The sequence below is a fragment of the Cololabis saira genome, chromosome 1 (genome assembly GCF_033807715.1).
Source record: "Cololabis saira isolate AMF1-May2022 chromosome 1, fColSai1.1, whole genome shotgun sequence".
In the NCBI taxonomy this organism is placed as follows: Eukaryota; Metazoa; Chordata; class Actinopteri; order Beloniformes; family Belonidae; genus Cololabis; species Cololabis saira.
Genome location: NC_084587.1, coordinates 38,261,528 through 38,285,407, shown reverse-complemented (window position 1 = coordinate 38,285,407; position 23,880 = coordinate 38,261,528). Strand labels below are relative to the sequence as shown.

At 39.6% G+C, this 23,880-nt stretch overlaps 1 protein-coding gene across 1 annotated transcript; it reads left to right on the top strand.

The window, feature by feature from the left end:
- Positions 1-413: 413 nt before the first annotated feature.
- On the top strand, positions 414-23,618 carry aspscr1 (ASPSCR1 tether for SLC2A4, UBX domain containing). Its single transcript, XM_061722489.1, has 17 exons — positions 414-523; positions 1,805-1,860; positions 2,700-2,814; positions 4,882-4,982; positions 6,576-6,633; positions 6,731-6,804; positions 6,906-7,443; positions 8,657-8,716; positions 8,946-9,085; positions 10,506-10,587; positions 10,690-10,756; positions 11,093-11,155; positions 12,005-12,057; positions 14,786-14,837; positions 14,952-15,021; positions 15,461-15,642; positions 23,367-23,618. Exons 1-17 carry the CDS (start codon positions 434-436, stop codon positions 23,375-23,377), a joined length of 1,812 nt encoding a protein of 603 aa, XP_061578473.1. The 5' UTR covers positions 414-433; the 3' UTR covers positions 23,378-23,618.
- Positions 23,619-23,880: the final 262 nt, after the last annotated feature.

The following is a 23,880-nucleotide window of genomic DNA, read 5'->3' as shown; positions in this document are numbered from 1 at the left end:
TATATATATATATAAAAATTAGAATATTGACAAAAATGTCATACATTCTGGATTCATTAAAAATCAACTGAAATATTGCAAGCCTTTTATTATTTTAATATTGCTGATCATGGCTTACAGTTTAAGAAAAACTCAAATATCCTATCTAAAAAAATTAGAATATTCTGGGAATCTTAATCTTAAACTGTAAGCCATAATCAGCAATATTAAAACAATAAAAGGCTTGCAATATTTCAGTTGATTTGTAATGAATCCAGAATGTATGACATTTTTGTTTTTTTAATTGCATTACAGAAAATAAAGAACTTTATCACAATATTCTAATTTTCTGAGACAGTCCTGTAAGGTAAAGACTCACTTTGGGTGAAATTTCCCTTTAAATGTAAATTCAATAAAGTTTGTTCAAACAAACACGGTGACGTCACTGCAAACAATGGCTGCTAGCGGCTCAGCAGTAACGGTTCTGACTCCAAATGGAAGAAGACAAACCATTAAAGTGTCCCATAACACACCGTTACTACAGGTAATACGTGTTCCAGAGAACTCGGTGCTTCCTAACCTGCAAGGTTTATTAGATTCTGTTTCTTCACATGGGAGAGAGCTCTGTTCCCCCGACTTAGCATGTCTGGCTAACGTTTATTAGCCAGTGACAGGCCAGTTTTCTCTCCATTTAGATGGAATCAAAGTACCAAAGTACCCGGAGATTTGGGGAGCGAAGTATGCAAGTGTCTGGGTATCAGAGTACCTGAGTGTCTGGGTAGCGAAGTATACACGTGTCTGAGTACCTGACTATCTGACTTTCTATGTATCTGAACATCAGAGTATCTGAGTATCTGACTATCTGAGTACCTGGGTATCTGGGTATCAGAGTATCAGAGTATCTAAGTATCTGGGTATCTGAATATCTGGGTATCAGAGTATCAGAATATCTGAGTATCAGAATATCTGAGTATCTGAATATCTGAGTATCAGAATATCTGGGTATCAGAGTATCAGAATATCTGAGTATCTGGGTATCGGAGTATCTGGGTATTAGAGTATCAGAATATCGGAGTATCAGAATATCTGATTATCTGGGTATCTAAATATCTGGGTATCTGAATATCTGAGTATCTGAGTATCTGAATATCTGGGTATCAGAGTATCAGAATATCTGAGTATCTGGGTATCTAGGTATCTGGGTATCTGAGTATCTGGGTATCAGAGTATCAGAATATCTGAGTATCAGAATATCTGAGTATCAGAATATCTGGGTATCAGAGTATCAGAATATCTGAGTATCTGGGTATCTGGGTATCGGAGTATCTGGGTATTAGAGTATCAGAATATCGGAGTATCAGAATATCTGAGTATCTGGGTATCTGAATATCTGAGTATCTGAGTATCAGAATATCTGAGTATCTGGGTATCTGAGTATCAGAGTATCAGAGTATCAGAGTATCAGAATATCTGAGTATCTGGGTATCTAGGTATCTGGGTATCTGAGTATCTGGGTATTAGAGTATCAGAATATCTGAGCATCTGGGTATCTGAGTATCTGGGTATCTGGGTATCAGAGTATCTGGGTATCAGAGTATCTGGGTATCAGAGTATCTGGGTATCTGAGTATCTGGGTATCTGAGTATCTGGGTATCTGAGTACCTGGGTATCTGAGTACCTGGGTATCTGAGTATCTGGGTATCAGAGTACCTGGGTATCTGAGTACCTGGGTATCTGGGTATCTGAATATCTGAGTATCTGGGTATCTCCTCCAGCGTGTTGCTTCGCTGACTTTTGGATGTTCCACTTATATTTTCTTCTTCAGGTTCTGGAAGACGTCTGCAAGAAACATGGGTTCAACCCCGACGATCACGGTTTGAAGTGAGTTCTATCAAGTGTGATAGTTTCTAAAGTAATAATTTTATGAAAATTTCCACTGTTCGAGCCCCATGAAACTAATGTGACCACCAAGCTGCTGCTTCTCCCAGATAAGGATAAGTTGAAAACCATAACGATCATTCAGAAATCTCGTTGGCGAATGGTCACTTATGCCATTCGCAGGGGGTGTGGTTCATTAACAACCCTTAATGAACCATGGTTCATTGGCCATTATTAACCACCCCAAACACAACCAGAACCTCCTCAGACAGAACCAATACAATCAGAACCGCCCTGAACACATCCAGTACCACCCCAAACACAAGCAGCTAGAGGGGACGAATGGGCAGTAAGGCAGGCCCATATCAAAATTTCCTGAAAGGTTCTAGTTGTTTCTATTATTGTTAATATTATAATTATTATTGTTAAGCAAGAAATCAATTTATATCTGCACATTCAGTATAGGAAGACTTGAACACAGTAAGAATCCAAAAACAAAGGCTCTTTTTGTGTATGATAAAGTCCTGTTAACACATTTCAAGATTCTGTTTGTTGTAGGTTGGCTCAAAGATTAACAACCACCATGAGTATAATGTGAATAAATTTAACATTTAGTAGTTAAAGATATCGACAGCGATGTTCATCTTATATGACTTGATATCATAGAACTGCACTTTCTATGTGTGCAAGATGAGATTATTATGACCACCACAATAATATTATGGCTTTGTGTTTATTTTCAGAGGAAAGAATTTGTGAAAACTAATGTTGTAGTAAGGAATTGGTTGTCACATAATTCTTTGTTTGTTGTTGTTTTATTTTCATTGTCATTCCATGTAAAGGTTTCAGAGGACTGTTCTTGACCTGACATTGCAGTGGAGGTTTGCCAACCTTCCCAACAATGCTAAACTGGAAATGGTGACAACTTCTAGGAAACAAGGCGTAGCCGAGAGCCAGGTTAGTTAAAACAACGTAATGTTATTTATGTGCGAGAGAGACAAAGACACACACTAGAGTTAAATTGTATCTATTGACTGAAAAATAAAGATTCAAATAGTGAAAACAGTCAGTTCAATGTGAGAAGATATGGTAATTGTCTGATAGTTGCTATAATTTCAAGCATTTGTTAAGGAGCATGATCTTCAGGTCTGATTTTCATTTAGTAATACTGTATTAAACTTCTGGAATAGTACCTATTTGATAGGATTACAACTGTAACAGCACATCACCAGTGGGATAAAAATAACATGTACAGTATGGTGATCTAATCCCAGTTTACATATCTTAGCAGTGGTCAAACCATCAGCATGTGGTGGGTTCTGCTCTATGGTAGGGCTGCACAATTTATTGCAAATATGCAATATCAGCATGCAAAGAATCAATATAACAGGAACAAAAAAAATAGTTGTATATGTTGGTATACTTTCCAAGAATTTACAATGAACGTAGATATTTTTTAAATGCTTTTCTCCAAATTTGGTAGTATACCGTGCTTATATTGTGTAATTTTGTAATAATGAATACATTACTGAAATTCCCTCCTAAAACAGCAAAAACTGTTTTAATGAAGCATGAACATAATCAAGAGGCTCTGTTGTCATTCTAAATGGTAAATGCACTGAACTTGACCGACACTGACCTGTCAGTTGTTCCCCTGCATAAATCTACTGAACAATATTTGTATTGATGTAATCCAAGACTCTGACTATTTGGTCACAATTTGGTGCCAGTTTTTGAGACTGCAACATATACACTTGTGCCTTGACACAGTGAAAAACCTAAGCACAAACTGTTTTTATATTGACAAGTCTTGATGGTACAATTAAAACTGTGTGGTCCGTGATCTTCATGTCTCTGCTCAGTAAACGGTTTACTGTTGCTTTCACTTCGTTAAAGATTTATGATAATTATCAAAGTCATTCTAGTCAGTAGGGAGAAAATGGGAATCAGCACAAAAAATCAAAATGTAAAATTGGCAAAAGAATGTTGCAGCTGGTGGATGAAGGTGATCAGTATTGCATCATGTAAGGGTGTATCAAAGTAGAATAAACATTATTTGTCCCAAATGTAATTACTTGTGGAAGAAAATCTAATGATATTTAAATCTGTGTTCTCTGATTACTACTACTATTATTGTTGTTGTTTTAGGACTTTCATATTTTGGTCAGCTGGGCATGTGTGTTTTTATCATCAGTTCTGGAAATGCTCGAATGCTTGAAAAAAAACAACAACCCAACACATTGTTGCAGCTGAGCTGTTCTTTCCTATGACATCATGGCATCATAATCTAAGCAGTAAAATCACAGCTGCGTTTGATCTCCCGTTTTGTTCATTTGATGGATGGTTGACTGTTGATCCCTCTCAGAGTTTATATACTCTCTCATACATTTGCCCTTAGACCTGACACACACACACACACACACACACACACACACACACACACACACACACACACACACACACACACACACACACACACACACACGTGCACACCGCTCAGCCTGACTGGTGTGTGAGTGTATTTTATGTTGGGCCACTGACAGCCAAGGCCCTCTTTTCATCTCTCCTGGTGTGCTGACATGTAGCACTCTTTCTGTGCCGGGTAACACTGTTGTTTGAATAAACAACTCATAGTATGACTCAGAAAGAAAAAACAACAGACTCAGACTGTGACCTGATGTTATTAATTTTCAAACGGAGGTAGGCCCACATGTGCGCCTTAATCTTGTTTGATTATCAAAGGGTTTCTTTCCTGAAAAAAAAAATGGCTAAAGACACAAGGAACTATATAATGAACATTAGAAAGTTACTTGTACCGCACAGTGTGTGTTCTTCTTTTAGCATTAAGAGCATTTTTTTTTGCGGTATTGACAATGTTCTTACCTTCATTGGACTGTGGTGTGTGTTGATTGATGCTGACAATTTAAGATTACTAGTTACATAGTCTTTGTGTGGTTGATGTGTCTGTTTTTCCTGACGTCCTTCCAAACTCAGTGTTCATGCGTTCATGTTTTCATGCATAAGGTGCGGATTGCACTCCAGATGGAGGATGGTTCTCGGCACCAAGGTTCCTTCACCAGTGGACAGAGTCTATGGGAACTAATCACAAATTTCCAACATATCAGGTGTGTGTTGAACATGTTTACTCGTGTGTGTTATTCAAATATTGATTGATTGATTGATTGATTAAAGTGAGTAGACGGTGTGCAGTTTGGTCTTGTTTTTAATTATATATTTTTTTTTTATTTTTTTTTTTTATTCATTAAGTGTGTGAAGTACTTCTGAGCAGTTACGATCTTACGTGGCAGTTGCAGTACTCCCAGTTGGCAAAATCAAGAATGAAAAGTTGTTGCAAAAACAAATCAAATCCATTAAATTTCACATCGATTTGGTCAGACACTACATTGAGGATTTTTGCAACATACACTTGCATGGACTAGGTCTGTGCTACACAAACTGCAGATTGTCTTGCAAATTTACCTTTTTGAGGTAAGAAAATATTGCGGCAAATAAATAAATGTATGTAAGAGTTTCCTCCAAAACGCTGTTAGATTACGTGGTTTATTAAGGTGTAAATTGACATTTTTCAGTTTTTACTAGCTGTTAGTTTATTAAATAAAAGAGCTCTTCATACGTCATCCATTCTAACTTCCAGATTGCAAGTAAAACTGCCACAAAATGTTATATTTACACATTTTGTAAATATACATTCAAGAGTGTCCAGGAAGCATCAGGGCTGCTTCCTTGTGCGCATGTGGCTAAGAAATCAGGAAAACAGAAAACTAAAATTGGGATCATATGTAATATAATGGCACTAATACAGTAAACTGGATCTCCATCAGTCAACATTTGGCCAGAAAATGGATATCCAGAATGCCAATGTTTGAAGAAAAAGCATCAACACTGTAAATATCAATTCTTTGAATAAATCTCCTGGTAAAATCCCTTGAAAATTATGAAATTCTTAAATGATTTTCAGTATGTAAACAGGTGAAAAACATGATCTAAGAGTACTGATGCAGCAAACCAAGGTTTGCATCACAGCCAAAACCTTTGATAAAGACTGTAGGACTTTATATTCTATTATTAAGTATTAAAGATGAGGTTATGCAAGTACTGCAAGGTGACTTACAATTCATATTTTTAAAAGAGTTCTGCTGGATTTAAGTGGTTATTGTGTGAAAATGAGCTTCAGCCAAGATAACGTCCACTCTTCTGTTGATGTTTAAGCTTTCCCACACACAGGCACCACCCACACACACATAAACGCATGCATGCATATGCAGCTGTTGCTCAGTAGTTCCAGCTATGCGGTCCCAGGTGCTTTTGCCGTCGACCAGCCTTCATCTCATGTCCATTAAATGACATCACTGAGTATCCTGATCCTCTTCCAAGTAAATTAAGCTCTCTCAAGAATGAGAATTAGCTCCACACCAATGTGAAAGTATAGAGCCAATGAGGAAATCTTTTTTCAGAATCGAGAGAAACAATAATAAAACATTTATGGTTCAATTAGTTTCTGCACGGTATCATGCCCACATGGTTTACACATGCAGAGAGCTTGCCACCGCATTGCATGGCAAACACAGAGCAGATTTTTCCCAACATGAGAGGGCCACTTCTCTGTTTTTGTTTTGTCACCATTACAGCAATTAAAATCATTTGACCATAATTTTAATCACTGTTTTTTCACTCAATATCACCACCTCCCCCCCCAGTGAATCAGAGCTGTCCAAGCCAGGATCCACTCCTGTTTGTGTTTACATGCGAGACGAGGTATGTAGTTTTCCTTTAACTCACCCTTTCTAAGGAGATCAAAGTGACTTTTATTGCAACACAGCTATTTTCTGTCCACACGTGTTTGTGTATGTAGGTTAGTGGGGAAGAAGCTCTGAAGAAGGCCACGCTCAAATCCCTGGGTCTTACAGGAGGAAATGCCATTGTCAGGTAGGATTCTTGTTATTGGCTTTTATCGTTTTTTTTTTGTATGATTTTTCTAAGTTATTATCACGGGTGTTCTGATTATGGCATGCCAATATCGGTTTAAGGTTTCTACTCAAAAAGGACAAATCACCAGAGGAATACGAGGATTCTGTTGCTGCACCAATCACACCTGTTGCCAAGGAATCCATACCAAGCTCACCGCCGCCGCCTGATCCTGCTCCATTGTTTCCAGAGATTTCAACAATCCCTGTGCCAATTAAAAATTTAAGACCTGATGAGCCAGAGGAAGCCACACCTGCGCCAAGTCCTGCTACAATTACGAGCAGCATTCCTGTTCAGCAGGAAGACATTACAAAAACCCAGAATGCAGTTCGGCCCAAAATCCCTCCCACAGGAAGTCACGTAGCAGTGGAGGATGAAGATGGAGCAGGACCATCAGGACTTAACTGTCACCCATCTACATCTGCTTCCTCTCCTCCGTCAGCTCCTTTCATACCTTTTTCTGGAGGTGGTCAGCGCCTCGGGGGTCCTGGGGTGGGAACAGGTGGACACTCACTGACTTCATCCTCTTCTCTGTCAGCTGCCATGGTAGAGTCACCCAGAGCCAAAAAAGCCAAGTCCAGCCACGGATCAAGTGACAAGGTGAGTCACAATACTGTATAAATACTGTATCAATCCAATCAGAGCTCAAAAATAATAAAATATTTTAAAAAATCATCTCAACAATTTAAATCTGCCATGTTTAATGTTTTGTAAGGACAGCCTAGTCCATGTCCGTTCATGTTGGGCAATCCATTACAGTTGCACCTTTGCAGCGCTTTGCCATTTTGTTTGTAGAGTACAGAGACCCTGCAGCATCGGTAGTTGCACAACCAAGCTAACCTCGACATGTTACATAGAGTTCATGTTGTAAAACATGCCTGACTAATCCAGCACGCAAGTTGAAAGTGATTAATGGATGCTGCCTCGTTATGGTCAGCATGAATGAGCAAAGACGAGCAACAGCATTTTAATGAGGGAGTTTTACTAGCTGTGTTCTGGCAGAATCCTCGTGTGAAAATGTGAGACAGTTATCTGCCTGTACTACTGAAGAAGGGCTGGTTGATTGCTACATGTAAGACATTTGAAAATACAGGACTGCTCTGATTGTTTTCCTACATATTACTTCCATAGTAAAAAAAAAACAACCCAAAAAACACTTTAAACCTTAACAGAAAAACAGGCCTGAAAAATGGACTGCATGTACGTGATATCTCAATAATCTTTGGAAAAACAAATGAACAAAAAAGGTAATGGTGTTTCACCAAACTAAGGTGGATGAGAGCAGTTTAACATTTTGATTCATAATCTGAAGCTGTAACTGCAGCACAGAGGTTTGAAACATAACTTTCTCACCTTGATTTGGCTTAGATGCTACGGGGCAAAAGAAAAACTAAGAGTTAGAGCTAATTACTGTAGATAAAACCATGGACGAGGGAAGATGGGACTGTGCTGTTGTTTATTTGATAATGTGATATGGCACATTCCTTTGAACAGCACCTTAACCCACCATTTCTGTGTACATATCTCTCGTCACGGCTGCAGTTCAGATTCGTACTGTATTAAAATGATGCATACATATGTTATTAGGTAAAACCTAGTTAAATTGCCTTTGTGAAAATGTACAGAAAAGCACCACAGTCCTCATTCAGGTGGTTCTGAACGTTGAGTTGCTGTGTCATCAATGTCAAACACTGCATGTCCACAGAAAGCCTGGTCCCCTTCTCCCTTTTGCATCCAGAAACTGTGTTTTCCATGAGGTTTAAAGTTCAGCCAGACTGATTGAAAACCAGTTTAATTTTACTTTCATTGTCAGTGTGAAGCTGCTGCCAACTTGGAAGATCAGTACATGGATCACAAGGAAGAGTATTTGGAGGTAAACATATTTATTTCTTGTCAGTGATATCTCCTCTGTCAGCCTTCTGGTTTCAAACTTCCTCTATTGTGGGTTTTCAGCCTATTGAGCTTTTATTTAGTAACTTGTGAATGAATCCCTTTATGCTCTCTTGACTTGGGTATCATCGTGATTTTAGAGGGTAGCGTGGATGAAAACATTAGTGAGTACGCACATTCTTTAAATTCACACATACACATTCTGTCTGCAGGAAATTGATAGGGAGCCTCTTATCTACCACCTGGACTCCACATCCCATCCCACTGAGGACCACGCAGATCTACCCCAAGAGTTCTTTGAAGTGACGATGGATGATGTGCGGAGGCGCTTCGCTCAGCTGAAGAGTGAGAGGTGGGTGGATGGTAGGGCTGGGCGATATATCGAGATTTTAATATATATCGATATATTTTCAAACACGATATGGTACGAGACAATATCGTTTATATATCGATTTAAAATTTTTTTTTTTTTTTTTTTTTTTACATTTTTTTTTTTAATGATTTTGATATAGCTTATTTTCTGACAAATTGACTTGAATGTTTTATTTGAGATTTGCACAAATTTTTTGTTTTTTGCACAACTGTCAACCTCAGTGGAAAAGTCTGCCTGTTACTGTCTACATTGTATTAATTGCACAGTGTATTTTAATTTAATTGTTATGCAGGAAAGGGATATTTGTTTTATTTTATTCAAGAAGCATTTTTATTCTATATATGCAGGCAGTTTATTTTTATTTCATTTGTTTTATACATTTTGATATTGTGCAGACCTCTGTTAATAAAGGTACCTGTGTGACATTTGGCACGAGGCTTTGTATTAAAACTGACTGTTTTTTTAAGGGTTTGCCTCAGAAAAAAATGAAGCTAACAGAGATGCTATGCTAAAATGCTTTGGGGGAAACCCCAATTATGTCACAGAAAAAATATCGATATATATATCGAGTATCGCCATTCAGCTAGAAAATATCGAGATATGACTTTTGGTCCATATCGCCCAGCCCTAGTGGATGGCAATGGTTAACTTCTTCTGGGTCGGGGCATTGCTCCGTATTTCATTTGAACACCATGTTGTTGCAGAAAAAAATGTAATTAGACCTGAAGACTTTAACTCCGTGAAACAGTTAATTAGTCAGCTCGTCACGTGTCCCGTGGTTTGTTGCCAACATATAACCCTTAATTGCTGAATGCCATAGCAATGATGAGAAGCTGTGGCAGGCATCGTGTCGGGCATCACAGTGTGTGTTTTGAAGTCTTATTTATTTATGAGCATTTCTTTAAAACAGATGCGTCTAGGTTTATTCTGTGCTCTCTGGTTGAGGCCACAGGAAACCACAGCTGTGGAGACATTGTGCGTGTTTAGAAACATGTTCTTGTTTAAAAGACACCACGCACACTACAAAGGGTCCCAAATATGGAATACTGGGAGCAATTAGTAATTCTGTTTTGTGTAGATCTTCCAGTCGTCAGCCAAACACCATCAGGTTGAGAGCTCACTGTGCGCAACCTTTAATCTCTGTCTACATCAATTTAGCAGGCCCCCTCATTGTGACACTACTACCATGTCAATGACTGCAATTACCAAGGGTTGAATTAAGTCGACCGCAGCAATTTGTCTCTCCCCCTGACATGCACAACACGCACACACGGCCACACACGAGAACGGATAGAGGAAAAACACTGTTCATCTTGTCCCTGGAAGTTAAACAGCCTCCTCTTTATTTCACATCTCATTTCAGAATAACTTAGTTTGTGTCTTTGTTCCTCATGTTTAGGAAGTTATTAGAAGAGGCCCCACTTATTACTAAAGCTCTGAGAGAATCACAGATGAAGGAGAAGATGGGGAGATATCCCAAGGTGACTATAAGTACAAAACACATCCTCACTGGTTATTTAAATCATAAGATCCTGGACTGAGGAGACTTATCAATAACCCATATCAACTCTCCGCTGCTCCAGGTGGTCCTGAGGGTCCAGTTTCCAGATAGATATGTTCTACAGGGCTTCTTCAGGCCCCTTGAAACAGGTGTGTATATGCTTGTGTGCATGTTTGTGTGTGCCCGGTGTAGAGTGTGTTCATTTCACCTGGCTAGCCACAGGTATGGCTGCAATGTGAAATCTTTTTGTGGTTCCCTCCCCACATTTATGACTGCAGCCACACCAGAGTGATAGAGACAGAAAGAATGATACTGGTCTGTAATTGGAGAGACTAGATGTACCTCAGCCCAACAGTGGCACGACAACCTGCAGAACAACAATTTGGAGGGAAATTCCTTCTGAAACACGACTTAGCATCTGCACGGTGACTGATGACGGTGCGGTTTGTTCACGCTTCCGCTGGTTTTCTGTGTCTTGTGTCCAGTTGGTGCCGTGAGACAGTTTGTCCGCAGCCACTTGGACGATCCTCAGCTCCCTTTCCACCTGTGTAAGTGAAATTTAACCTCCAACTAATTCATCTTCAAGCATCCATATTCACCCTGTTGAAGTGTAAAGATATGAAACCCTGCTTCTCACTCTTGTTTTACTCACAGCCTAAAGAGGTGTGAGAACACAAGCAATCCACTGCTCCTACAACAAACACAAACTCCATCCATCTGGTTCCTCTACCTGCCTCAGCTCTCATTGGGCTGGAGGTGCGGTTCACCTGGACAGATCAAATGCAAGCTTGTTAGTCGATGTGCAACTTCGCTTTTTTTACTGTCCTAGACACAATTTATTTAATGTTATTTGTGCAACAGCTGAGTAATTTTACACAACTTTAGTCTAATTTGGAAGCTTTGTTTCTCTGAAACTCCATGATGCAAGAATTAGTCTCGGGAGCGCCTTACTGCAGGGCCGTGTGTCCTCTGTTACATTGCTAGAATCCTTAGCAATGTATTTCCCCTGGGAGCTGGTATCCACTCTCCCAAGTTACATACAGACGAACAAGAATGGAAGGGGGAGAAAGGAAATGAAAGAGATGCCATTCACCCTGTTACTTGTCTGTGTGTCTACAGATGTTTGGGACGCTGTTATGCATATTCAGTTGTGAAATATAGTTATTTAAATGTTCACGACTTTTGAAAATGAGGGGTTCTTATGTACATTGATAAAGAAAACAATGTGGGGGGTTACATGAAAAGGAATGATATTCTTTTAGACCAAAAAATACCACCAGCAGCTGCAAGTGACCTACGTATTTTTAAATAATTCTTTCAAAGTTAACTTTCTTGATATGATTTCAGAATATGTTCCCTAATTGTGCTTTATATTTTTCCCCAAAACTTTCTTTTAGTCATCACCCCTCCAAAAACTCTTCTGGATGACCACTCGGTTACACTCTTTCAGGTAAGATTCAAATTTCACTTGAAATGTCATTTGAAATTTGGAAATTAAGAACTATAATCTTTTTCAAACAAATACCCCCCCATCCCCATCCCCATCAATCAGAGTCCAACAAAACAACATCTTAAAAAAAACCTAACTTCTGCGCATACACCTACACACACACACACACACACACAGAAAGAAAGAAAGAATGTAAAGTCTATGGGCTGCTCCTTGTCTCCTCTTCAAAGCCCCACCACATCGCCCCCCCCCCCCCCCTCGCTTCTACTCACACTTGTTCCCCTTCTCCACTGTCCTTGACCCCAGCTGGGCTTGATTTTTCCCAGACTGGCACATGGGGTTAATACAGGCCTCACTTTGATCTTGACACACACAAACAGGGAAGTGGGCAGCCCCGATGCTTTGTTACCTCCGAGCTTGGAGTGATTTGAATAATGAAGCAGTCAAGAATGAAAACGTTATCATTAAAAAAAGTATTCCTTTAGTTTTCTTTATCTCTTCATTGCCTCCCACCCTCCCTCCGAGGGTTGTTCCTTTATTTTTAGGTATGTTTTCTTAGTAGTCTAGTTAGTAGAATGTTTTCATCGTCGGCGCCTCCTATTTTTTCACTTAACACTTTCACTCAACCTGAAAAAGTGGGGAACCACAGGGGAGGGCTTCTCAAGGACTCATACAGAGGATAACAATCCTCAGAAGCATTCTTTGAAATGTGTCTGTGTTGGAGTGTGTCCTCCTCTGGCGCCAAAACCTCTCTATTAAATCTGATGTTTTAATGTACGTCACCATCTCTCTTTGTTTTTCATCTTTTTGTCCCTTTTTGAAATCTCATAGCTGTTCTTTTTCCCCCTAAATCTTATCTACTTGTCCCTCTCTTGCAACTCCAAATGCAACTTTCCATCTCCCCTCCAACTCCAGCTCTCAGATGGTTCCCCTCTCAAGCCCCCTCACCCCTCCCTCACCACCATGTCTCTATCCATTAGGGACTTAAAAGCATTAAAGTGCACACAAACAAAATCTTTAATCCCTGTGGTGTCATTTCACGCGCACACATCACTGTCTGGCTCGGTTTTCCTGTCTATATGTCAATCTTTATCACACACACAAGAAATCTTTCATCTTGTTTGTCATGTCTCATAGACATGAATGCTCATGCATGTCTCTTTCGCTCGCACACATGTGTACGCACACAGACGCGTACTTTAATCACTTTGTGTCATGTCAGGAAAGGAATGTTTCCCTACCCAGAAGCCCTTTGATACCAGCCGTCCCCTCCCTCAGCCGTCTGCCCCTCTGTCTTCCATCAGGATCCATTCGGCCTCTTTTTCTTTCTGTCTGTCTCAGTTCTTCAGTTGTTTTTTTAACACACTTTCTCACACACACCCGTCTCATCCATAGACTCATCCATCGCCTTTTCTTATCCTGAGTGTCAGTGCCGCTGCCAGCGGGAGCAGGATAGCAGAAATGCCCATTGTTCTGCTGTAACACATTGTGTCTTGCTCAGAAGGCTGCGGTGATAGCAATTAGGCTTGTGTGTCCCACTTTAGCAAGCCGCGACACAAAAGACAGAGGAAGTACAGTGCGCGTGAGAGGGACTGCAGCGTAAACCCGCACAAACATCTACAACCTCCATCGTTACACAGTTTTTAGTGAACGTATTTTTTCCACTCCTTTTATAGTTGCAGTTGCTGCACACGTACAAGAGGTTTTGTTTTCACACTGAACATGTGCAATTTTATTGTCCCGAGTTTTGATTTCCTCTTTTTTTTTTTCCAACGGGTCTGTGATTTCTAGCAGGGGTGAAGAAAAACACAGTTGCTCAGTTTTAGTTGCCTTCTAAGGATTTAACCAACTTCTTCATGATCCACCTGCCAGTATTAAGCCAGTATTAGTACTGTAAGTGGGCGGGGTTGGAAAATATATGCAAATTGCTTTCATTGTGCCTCTTGCTGACTTGCTATGAAATAAAGTCAATTAAGTTGTCTAATATATGGCGCTTCTTAAAAAGAGAGGCGATTAATAATACCTTTTTTTTCCCTAATCTTTCAGATTTGAAGATGCCAGGAAACTTCTTGTCTAAAACGTATAAGATTTCAATGAACTTCTGAGATAAAACAATAATATTGCTCTTAATTTCCAAATAGTTTCCAAGGTTAAGGATGCTTAATAAAAGATGAGAAGAGAGGAATGTGAGGTGACAAATAACATTTATAGCATCTGTTTAAAAGTTGTTGCAATTGTGGAGATAATCAGAGGATCTATATGTTGAATCAGTCACTAACAAACCGTCTTCTGTATCGCTCAAATGTGAGTTTCTTGGTGTTTTAGAGGAAAACACTGGAGCGTTAGCTTAGTCCCCTGCCTGCCTGCTTGTCTGTACTTTAACCTCAAAATTGTATGGTTGATAATGTCTGCCTGTGACTGGTCCATTATAACCATTAAGACCATCTCCTGTAGTGGAATGTGATGCTCCAGGGGTGAAAGTGTTTTCACTAACCATTTGATTGTCGCTCATTTTGTGGTATGCTTCAAAGGACCGTGGTTACTGGTTTATATCCCTGAGCAATGAATCATCCGCAAAAATGAGCTTGATTCTGGTGTGGATGTGGCAAGAGCAGTTGCTTTGTGGGTAGCAGGAGGCAGGAGTTGTGTTTGGACGTTCCCTTGTTTGCAGAAATTGACATTTGTGAAGACTTCTGTTCACTCTCCTTCTTTCTCCGTTTGTCTCCAGGCTGACCTGTTTCCCGGTGCACTGGTGTACTTTGGCTCCGATGTCAAAAAAGGTGTATGTCTGTTTGATTCCTTTTGACAAGCTGATTCCAGTTTGATTTCAGTGCATTACTGAGGTCTGTTACACAAGATCACAATCGTTTACGCTGACTGTTCTTCCCCCTCAGATTTTTACATCAAGAGGGAACTTCTCCAAACGTCGATCTCAGCCTTGCAAGCAAATGAGTCCGTAGCAAGGTGTGTGGATTTGTGTGTTTAAATGTACACCTGGTTGTGTGAATGTGTGTATATATACGTGTACATATTTATATTTATATATATATATGCACTTGTATCCCGCGGCAACCAGCCTATTTTCCTGTCACAAGGCTGTCATCATTGGAATCCCTTTGAGGTTCTGCCTAAACAGCAGGTGCCGCCATGCGCCCTCATTTCCTCCACACACATGCACAGTGTCACACACACATACGCACAGAGCGGCCCCTCTAAACACGGAGCCAAAAATTACCCTCTGACTTTTGTGCATCTTTTTTAGATCTTTATCTAACTTTGGCTCAGCTTCTCTGCCAGAACATGAATGCAGTTTGAGGTTGACAACCAGTTTCCTCAACAAAACGGCTTCACATTCTCCCAGCAAGTCATCTGCCCTCTCCCCTTTTGTTCCTCTTCACCCTAGCTGCATGCTTCGGCCGCCAGCACCCTCTTCTAGCGGCGCTGAGGAGCCACTGCTTCCTCCCGAGCCTGCAGCCGACACCAGTGTGTCCAAGCAGGAAGAGCAAGACCCACCTGCACCAACACAAGCTGCTACGTCTTCACGATCTGACCCGGGCAAGGTGCCCAAGTGGCTCAAACTTCCAGGTCAGTACAGAGCACAAAACCAGCATTGTAGTTACTGCTTATAGACCTGTATTTCTGTTAATCTTTCCTCATTAGGTTCTCATCACAACTGGTTTAGTGCATGTTCAGATGGGCTTTTTTTATGTACATGTAGAGGACTTGATGAAAAGTTTTACTGGACCGTTTGAGTGATTCTTTTTGAAGATGAATTCAGCTCTTCATAGTACAAGATTACAGTCGTTTAAAAATAAATGATTGAATTATTGCCAGACGTGAAAAGTAATTCTTAGCGTACATTCAAAATACAAAAGCGACCAGTTTTAATTTCTTTGTCCATTTGGGTTAAATTGCCCCGGGGGTGTGTTGCCTTTACAGTAAAGTTACTTTTAAATATAAGATGTCCTTCAATGGAAGTAGGAAGAATATATATATTTCTAATTTGCAGCCTTGGTGAAACTTTAGGCCAGTAGGCTTGTGGCTGTTGCATCTCTCCCCTTCTTTGGTGTCAGAAGTCTGTTGTTTCTCTTAATTATAGTTCTCCTTGTTACTGACTTTCCCCTTTTCACCCACAAATGTCCAGGTCCTGCCGTAAAACAAGAGAGAAACGGTGCCAGTTTTGGTTTTGGACATGACGGATAAGAAATATTGTTAACTGTTCCTATTTCGCCCTCTAAAGTCTGCTTATTACAAAAAACTGATTGTGCATTGCTTCACTATATCTCATAGATTTTTATATTCTTCCACGTTACAAAACCAAAAAGAAAAGAGTGAGTCATCCAAGAGTAATTGTTGAGGGTTTAGTCCCATTTCCTCCCACCGACGCTCACTAAGCAAAGGCATTAAACCCCAAACCGTGTCGGTCCGGGTCAAAGCACCACACGCATGCGACACAATGAAAGTGGTCATGTCTCCTCTTTTTTTACTCTCTTTAAAAAAGACATCCTGACATTCAACAGCCTTCGGTTTTTGTGCTTTGTTTGAGCCACTACACACAAATCTTTTTCTGATGCCCGCTGTGCGTCTGATCCACAAAGTGTGCGTCAGTCTGACGTGTCAATAAGCGTGTAGACTGGCCGCCACTCCGATTCTGCTGTGAAAACTGCTTTTGATTGTCAAACTTTATTTCCTCTGTGGCAGGAGAACATGTTTCACGAGCCAAATGAAATAATTTTGATTCTCTGTCTGCACACACAAGTCAAGCAAGTCGCTAGTAAAGGAAGCAGTCACTTTCCAGACCCGTCATCTGAGGCTGATCATCTACCACAGCAAGCCAAGCATGCAGAGCCAGAGATTGTTTCTTTTCTTCTTTTAACCATCCTGTGGCATGGTCTTTTCTTTTGGCACACTCGTGATGCTGTAAAGAGTGTGCAGACAGAGCTGAGCGTGAGCAGTTTTTGTTCTGTTTATTCAGACTGAGGCATCCTTTGCTCGGAAAGCCAAAGGCCCAGAAAGTTCTGTTACTTGTTCAGGATTTAGGCACAGATATCACACCGTACCAGGAAAGATGCACCATAAGCTAACTCTCTCCCCTAGCGATATCAAGGCCACTAATGCAGCAGGTACTGCGCCAGTATTAGGGCTGGGTATCGAATAAAATGTCAAGAATCGATTCGATTCCGATTCTTAATATTCAGAATCGATTATCATGATTCGATTCAATCCGATTCGATATTGGCTTAGTGTTATTTAAAATGTATTTTGAGCTGTTGCCTGAATTATATGACTGTAAAATAACTAGTGAAATAATAATTTCACAATAATTACTGTGAAATAACTAAGAAATAAATAACTCAAACAGGCCTTTCAATATCCATTTAAAGTGCAAAGAAGAAAGAAATTGCAACAGTTCATGCAGTAAACAAATCATTTTAGCTTATCTAATTTATTCTGTCACCACGCACACATATTGCCATGAAGCACCTGGCATTTTTCAGAAGTGTCATGACAAACTGTGTGTCCGACTACTGGGATTAAAGTTCACCTGGCAAAAATTATGAAAAAAAATAAATAAAAAAAATCGATCTTTAGACATGAGAATCGATTTTTAGGAATTAATATGAGAATCGATTTAGAATCGATTTTTTTCAACACAGGCCTAGCCAGTATACCTCATTAAAAAGAGAACAAGGAATTTTGAATAAGCAGCAGAGATTTCTTAAAGCAGAATACTTATACTATTTCATATTAAAATAACAGTTTAAATTTCAGTTGTTTTAATATTTGATTACTTTAAGGAAGTACTTCCCACCCCAGTCTTCACCACACTATGTCACACATCAACAAGAATGAAACTGTCTCGCACAGCCTCAGTGGACGTCATGGCAAAGGCAGGTAGGCGACTCGAGAAAGTAGTGATGGAAGAGAAAACGAGAGACTGACAAAGCAGGTGCAAATTTCCAACTGTTGTGACAGTGACTTCACTGTTCAAGCCTATTGGGTTCTTCAACTCCGGTCCTGCATGTCTTTGATGTCTTCTTGCATTTACACCGGATTTAAATGAATGGATCATCATCAGCTTGTCATCAAAGTCAGTTAATGATACAGCCACATCTATCGGGATGTGTTGGAGCAGGGAGACATCTAAATAGAATAGAATAGAATAGTAGACTTTATTGATCTCCCAGAGGAGAAATTCAGTCGTGCAGCAGCCAAAAACACACACACGCTTTATACAAAAAATGTAAAATAGAAATAACCATAAATAGTTAAATAATATAAAAAGTAGAAAAAGACTATGTACAAGAGAGAAAAAAGTAGTAAACACCAAATAAACATAATATTTACAAAATATTTACAAATATTTCCAAAAATATGTGAGGTATTAGTGGTTATTGCACTTTTAAAGAGACTTTATTGCACAAGCACGCAGGACACCGAACCTCGAGGACTGGACTTGAAGAGCCGTGCAATAGAGGGACTAACCAAGCTGAAAAAAATCACAATAGTTCCTCTGTGCTGCCGACTCTTTCAACTAAAAAAGACTGACTTTCAGTGGCTTGTAGGCCCCACGGGCAGCTTGCATGCTCTACAGTTTTCAGACTGATTGAAAGCTATTTCCACATTTCAACTGAAAAGCATATCTAATCATAATGATCATTTAGTTGTCATGAGGGTTTGAGCATTTTTCAGGACTGCTACTCACGCTAGAGATTGTGTGAAGTGCACCAAACAGGTGGGGTGTAAACGCACCCACACACCTGGTACTGAAACACGTATTTCACCTCATCTTCCCCCAAAAATGGATCACTTCCTTTTCTTCTGTAATGAAACAACAGAAAACTTTGAGTCACGATTCTGTTGCTGATAAAAACCCTCGCCAAAGCCTAAACCGCAGTTTATAGGACACAGCTTCCCGGGAACTGAATTGTTGATGATGCAGAAGATCAGGATGTATTTAGGATGAATCCATTCCTTCAGAACGGTCACCACTGCTGGTTTTGAAGACCACTACAGACACCGAGTGCCGAGGGAGAGACCCCGCTGCCGGGCCACATCATACAGTACAAGCCCCTGCGGTCGGTCCAGGCACAGCACTTTCCTGTTGTTCTGTTGTGGCCTTTCTGCTGGCCACCATATTGATGTTGTCGTTAAGGGGAATTTGCTCCTTTTTCTGTTCTCTCTTCTCTCTCTCTCGCTCTTTCTCAGTCTGTTTGTGTTTTTGTGTGCATTTTATTCCTGGCTGATCTCTGTGTGTGTCCACGAGCATCTCCGAAGAGAGTTGTGGCTGTTTTCTCTTTTATGGGGAAAGTTAAAAGAAAAGGACGGGGAGGGGGTTGAGTAAGGATTATCAGTTCCATGTGTGGAAACACTGCAGGGAAACACATGCACAGTAGACTTCTTCACAGTCTGTCTGACACTGCTCGTTCATTACTGCGAGTATTAACAGTGACTAACCATGTGTGCTGTTGGTCCCTGAGGATTCAATTATAGCACCAATACACCTCTTGTCTTCACCTTCCTGGTGACTTTCTGCCTCTACGTTTTGTGTGTTTCTGCTTAATGATGATCAGTGTTGTTTTGATGCCGTGTTGACAGGGTTTAATTCAGTTCAGTACGTTTCAGAAAAGCAGAGCCAGCTGGTTTGCATACAGTGGCAAGAAAACCCTGCAGCATCCCTTGTAATTTGCTGGTTTTCAGCACTAATTTGCCAAATTTAAAATATGATATGATGTTCATCTTAGTCACGATAATAGAAAATACAATGTTCTTTAGGGGATAACACGAAGACATGTAGAAATGATCATGCCTGAGTTTTTCAGTGGATAAAAAGTAGGCATGGGACGATATGAAAATTTCATATCACGATATTAGTGGACAAAAATATCACGATTACGATATTATCACGATATTAGCGTGTCGCTTATAAAATTCTTAAAATGCAAGGAAAAACACTAAACGTGGATCCACTGGTTCCTTCAGAACATTTATTCTCAAATCATTCTCAACACAGTGACACTTGAGGTAGAGAACAAATAGTGTACTGTAAATGTTATGCATTACAAAGTGTAAACTATAGTACCGGTACTTATTTGAACTTTCTTTTTTTGTAAGAAAATACTTCCCTGAGAGTCGAAAGAAATAAGTGACAAATAGAAATAAAGTGACAAAGTAGAGCCAAATGCACACTGATTGTATTACTCTCTGAAACTTTAACAGTGGCTGGCTGCCTGCTACTTAGTACGGCTCTCTGGAAAAATAATAAAATAAAGGCACTGCTCTGTAGTATACAAAACAAAAGCTGCATGGTCAACACAAAGATTGAGTGAAAATAAAGTGCCACAGTAGTCAAATGCACACGGATTGTACTACTCTCTGAAAAAATATTAAATAAATAATAATAATAAATAATATTAATAAAATACATGAAAAAAAAATAACACTGGCTTCTACCTGGCTGGTAGCCTTGTGTGACCAAAAAAAAAAAATAAAAAAAAAAAAATAAAAAAATTGGCGATAATTACAGTACCCCACGATAACGTTATCGCGGCCGTTTTTTATCGCGATATACGATAATATCGTATATCGCCCCATGCCTAATAAAAAGAAAGTGAAGCTTTGCAGTTAATGCCTGGAGGAACTACTGTGATGTCTCACAGCAAGCACTGTTTATATTTCTGCATGAGGCCTCTTCACAGCACTGTGTCAACTAAGACACATTTGTAGGACATGTAGTGGGAAAGTCTCTCCTGTTGTAATTCCTCAGCATCTCCATGAGGTTAAGGTCTGGGTCACTCCAAAAGACAAGTTTCTTCCTCTGAAGCTATTCTGGTGAAGTTACTTTTAACGCTGGAGGTCATTGTCCTGCTGCATCACTCAACTTCTACGAAGCTTTAGCTGGCAGACAGCCATATTTTGGTGCACTTGGGAAGTTAATTTTCCCCTTGATGATGGTGATCCCGGCCCTGGGGGAGTGAAGCCAGTGTAAATCCTCCCTCAACTATACTAAATGGTTAGGATGATGCTTTGATGTTGATAAGCTGTTCCTTTGTGTGTGGTTTACACTGCCGAGTGTTCTTTCCAAACAATTCAACTTCTGATTTCATCAGTCCACAAAACATTTTCCCAGTATCCTTGTGGATTTCCAAGGAGATCTTTGGCAAACGTGAGGTGGGCAGCTGTGTTTCAGCAGCAGAGCAGCAGCCTCCTCCGTGGTTCTGCCCGTCCACTGACTTATGTATGATAATAATAATAATAATAATAATAAACTTTATTTATATAGCACCTTTCATACGAAAGTTGCATCTCAAGGTGCTTTACAGTAACATACAAATAAGAAACAACAACAGCAAATGAAACAAAAAACACAAATATTTAAGTGCAGTGATATAAAACATAACCCTGACAAAATTCTGTTCCAAATTCCTCCACAGAACAACTACTAAGATAGGATAATACAAAAAGGAATATAAAAAATTGAATATATGAATATAAAAAGGTAAAAATGCTGCACGAGTCGTAGACATATGAAAAATAAAAAGATAAAAATCTCCACAAATAAGAGTACAAGATGAAAATGATCATATAAAAACATTTAAAAGTATAAAAGTAATGCAGACAGTAAAAATCAATGATATATAGATAAAAGGAAAGTGGCAACTAAGGCGCGGTTATCTTATGTTTAAATGCTTGAGTAAAGAGGTTTTAAGTTGTCTTTTGAAGATATCTACCGACTCGGCTTCCCTGATGTTTTTGGGCAGTGTGTTCCATAGTTTTGGGGCGTAGTTGACAAACGCTACATCACCGATCTTCTTTTGACCGTTTCTGGGAGCTTCTAATAACCAGCAGCTGACGACCGCAGGGCTCTTTTTGGAACATACTTTGTTAGAATGTTGGAGATGTAGCTTGGTCCTTGTCATCATTGTTCATGATAGACTCATGAACAATGATGTTTACCAGTTCCAGTGATGGCTTCAAGCCTTGAGCTGTTACTTGTGGGTTCATTGAGGACTCTGCGTTGTGCCACTGGTGTCGTCTGGGCGGATCCCTCTCCCAGGAACAGGAACCACACTCCCAAACCGTCTCTGTAGACAAATGATTTAACTGTGGTCTGAAGTGGCCTTACACTTGGAGATCACTTTGTATCCCGTACGCACATCAATTATTCTTCTGTGCTTTGTATTTTCTATGTTCTTCTGTGCTCTTCATTTGTTAAACATTTCAAACGACTGACAACAATGAGTTTTTGTTGAAATATTTAGTCTATGTGTTCACTTGACTGCTCCAGCAGCTCTGTCAGTGTTGGGTAAAAACAGGACAACAGTTGTTTGTGTTGTCAGCCTCAGCACTTTGTGTCTGTTTGTATCTTTGATGAAGATCAGATAACATTTAACGCCTTATTATTAGACAAAAGCAGTTATTCTGAGGGTTCACATACTTTTTCTGGCCAACTTACCCGTATTGGCCCGAATATAAGATGGTGTTTTTTGCATTGAAATGAGACTGAAAAAGTGTGGGTCGTCTTACATTCGGGGTCTAGACGTTATACCCATTTACACAGCTAGATGGCGCCAGATATCTTTAAAGCGAATGCTGAACTAAACTCCCCAGGCCAAAGCCAACCCCTGTCACGAAGAAGAAAAATAAAAAATAGTATAAGAAAGAAAAGAGAAGAAAATAAGAGAAGAGATAACAGAAAGTGGAGAAACGTAGCGACAATCTGGAGAAAAGAGGGTGAAAGTTCGTCAGGTAAACCGGCAGCTGAGGAGAAGTTATGATGCAAACTTCAAGATAATGATTTCAAATAGTCAAAATAACATGCTTTTTCTCTCGAATATATTGTTATAATCATTTGTTTCAGATGTACTGTAATTATTTTCTGTATAAAAATTGAATTTGGTGTTCAAAAAGTCTTTCTTCAAACTTGAGTCTTGAAAAAGAGGGGGTCGTCTTATATTCGGGGTCGTCTTATATTCGGGACAATACGGTAGTTCTTGCTTTTTACTGGATTTCGTTGCCTAAGTAAGTCGTTTAGATTCAGGTTTCGTTAATCAGAAACTTTTTCGGTTCTTTGACTTAAATATTTACTCCAGCAATAAAATCCCTTCAACTGAAGTGTTTTGAATAAAACTGTGTGGCCAAAGAAGTAATGAATTTGAGGTTGGTGCCTATTTACAAGAGCGTGCACAGATGACATCAGGTCCAACCTTCCCTCTTTGTCAGAATAAAAGCCACCGTGATGCTGAAATGGTGCTGATCATTCTTTAATATGCAGAATATTTGAACACTGTTTCCTGTCTCCTTCACAGGTAAGAAATGAGGATTCTGCCGTGTGTTGATGAGAGGATTCATCCAAGCCCTTAAACCTTTGCTACACTTCAAGAGAGGCTTAACTTTGAGACCATCATGGATTTAATCCATCACAGATGAAACCAATACTCAGTTTAGTTTTGAATGATAATAATAATATTATGAATGATTGGGTCAATGTCCAAGAAGATTGCAGTGTATCATTCCGGTTTGAAGAGGTTATCTGAAATGATAATAAATAAAAATTCTTGTATTGAAAATGACTGAGTTCATCTCTCTTCTGCATCCACTTCATCCCGCAGGTAGAGGTAGGAGCTTCTCAGATTAAGATCCTACTTGTCAACAGATGGTTAAATTTCCTCTCTAGTAAACACTTCAAAGAGATTCATCATTCATGTCAACATAGAAGTTTATTATAGGCCAGAGAAGACATTTAAAAATGCTCTAGAGTCATTCAGGTTCTTGGATATAATTTTTGGCAGTACTCCACACATCATTGACTATTAGTGAAGT

Bases quoted from the DNA above. Each gene is read 5' to 3' on its own strand.
- aspscr1 (XM_061722489.1), top strand. From the start codon at position 434: ATGGCTGCTAGCGGCTCAGCAGTAACGGTTCTGACTCCAAATGGAAGA. The intron at 9,086-10,505 runs GTGGGTGGATGG...CCTCATGTTTAG, and splicing joins GCTCAGCTGAAGAGTGAGAG to GAAGTTATTAGAAGAGGCCC. The intron at 10,757-11,092 runs GTGTGTATATGC...TCTTGTGTCCAG, and splicing joins CTTCAGGCCCCTTGAAACAG to TTGGTGCCGTGAGACAGTTT.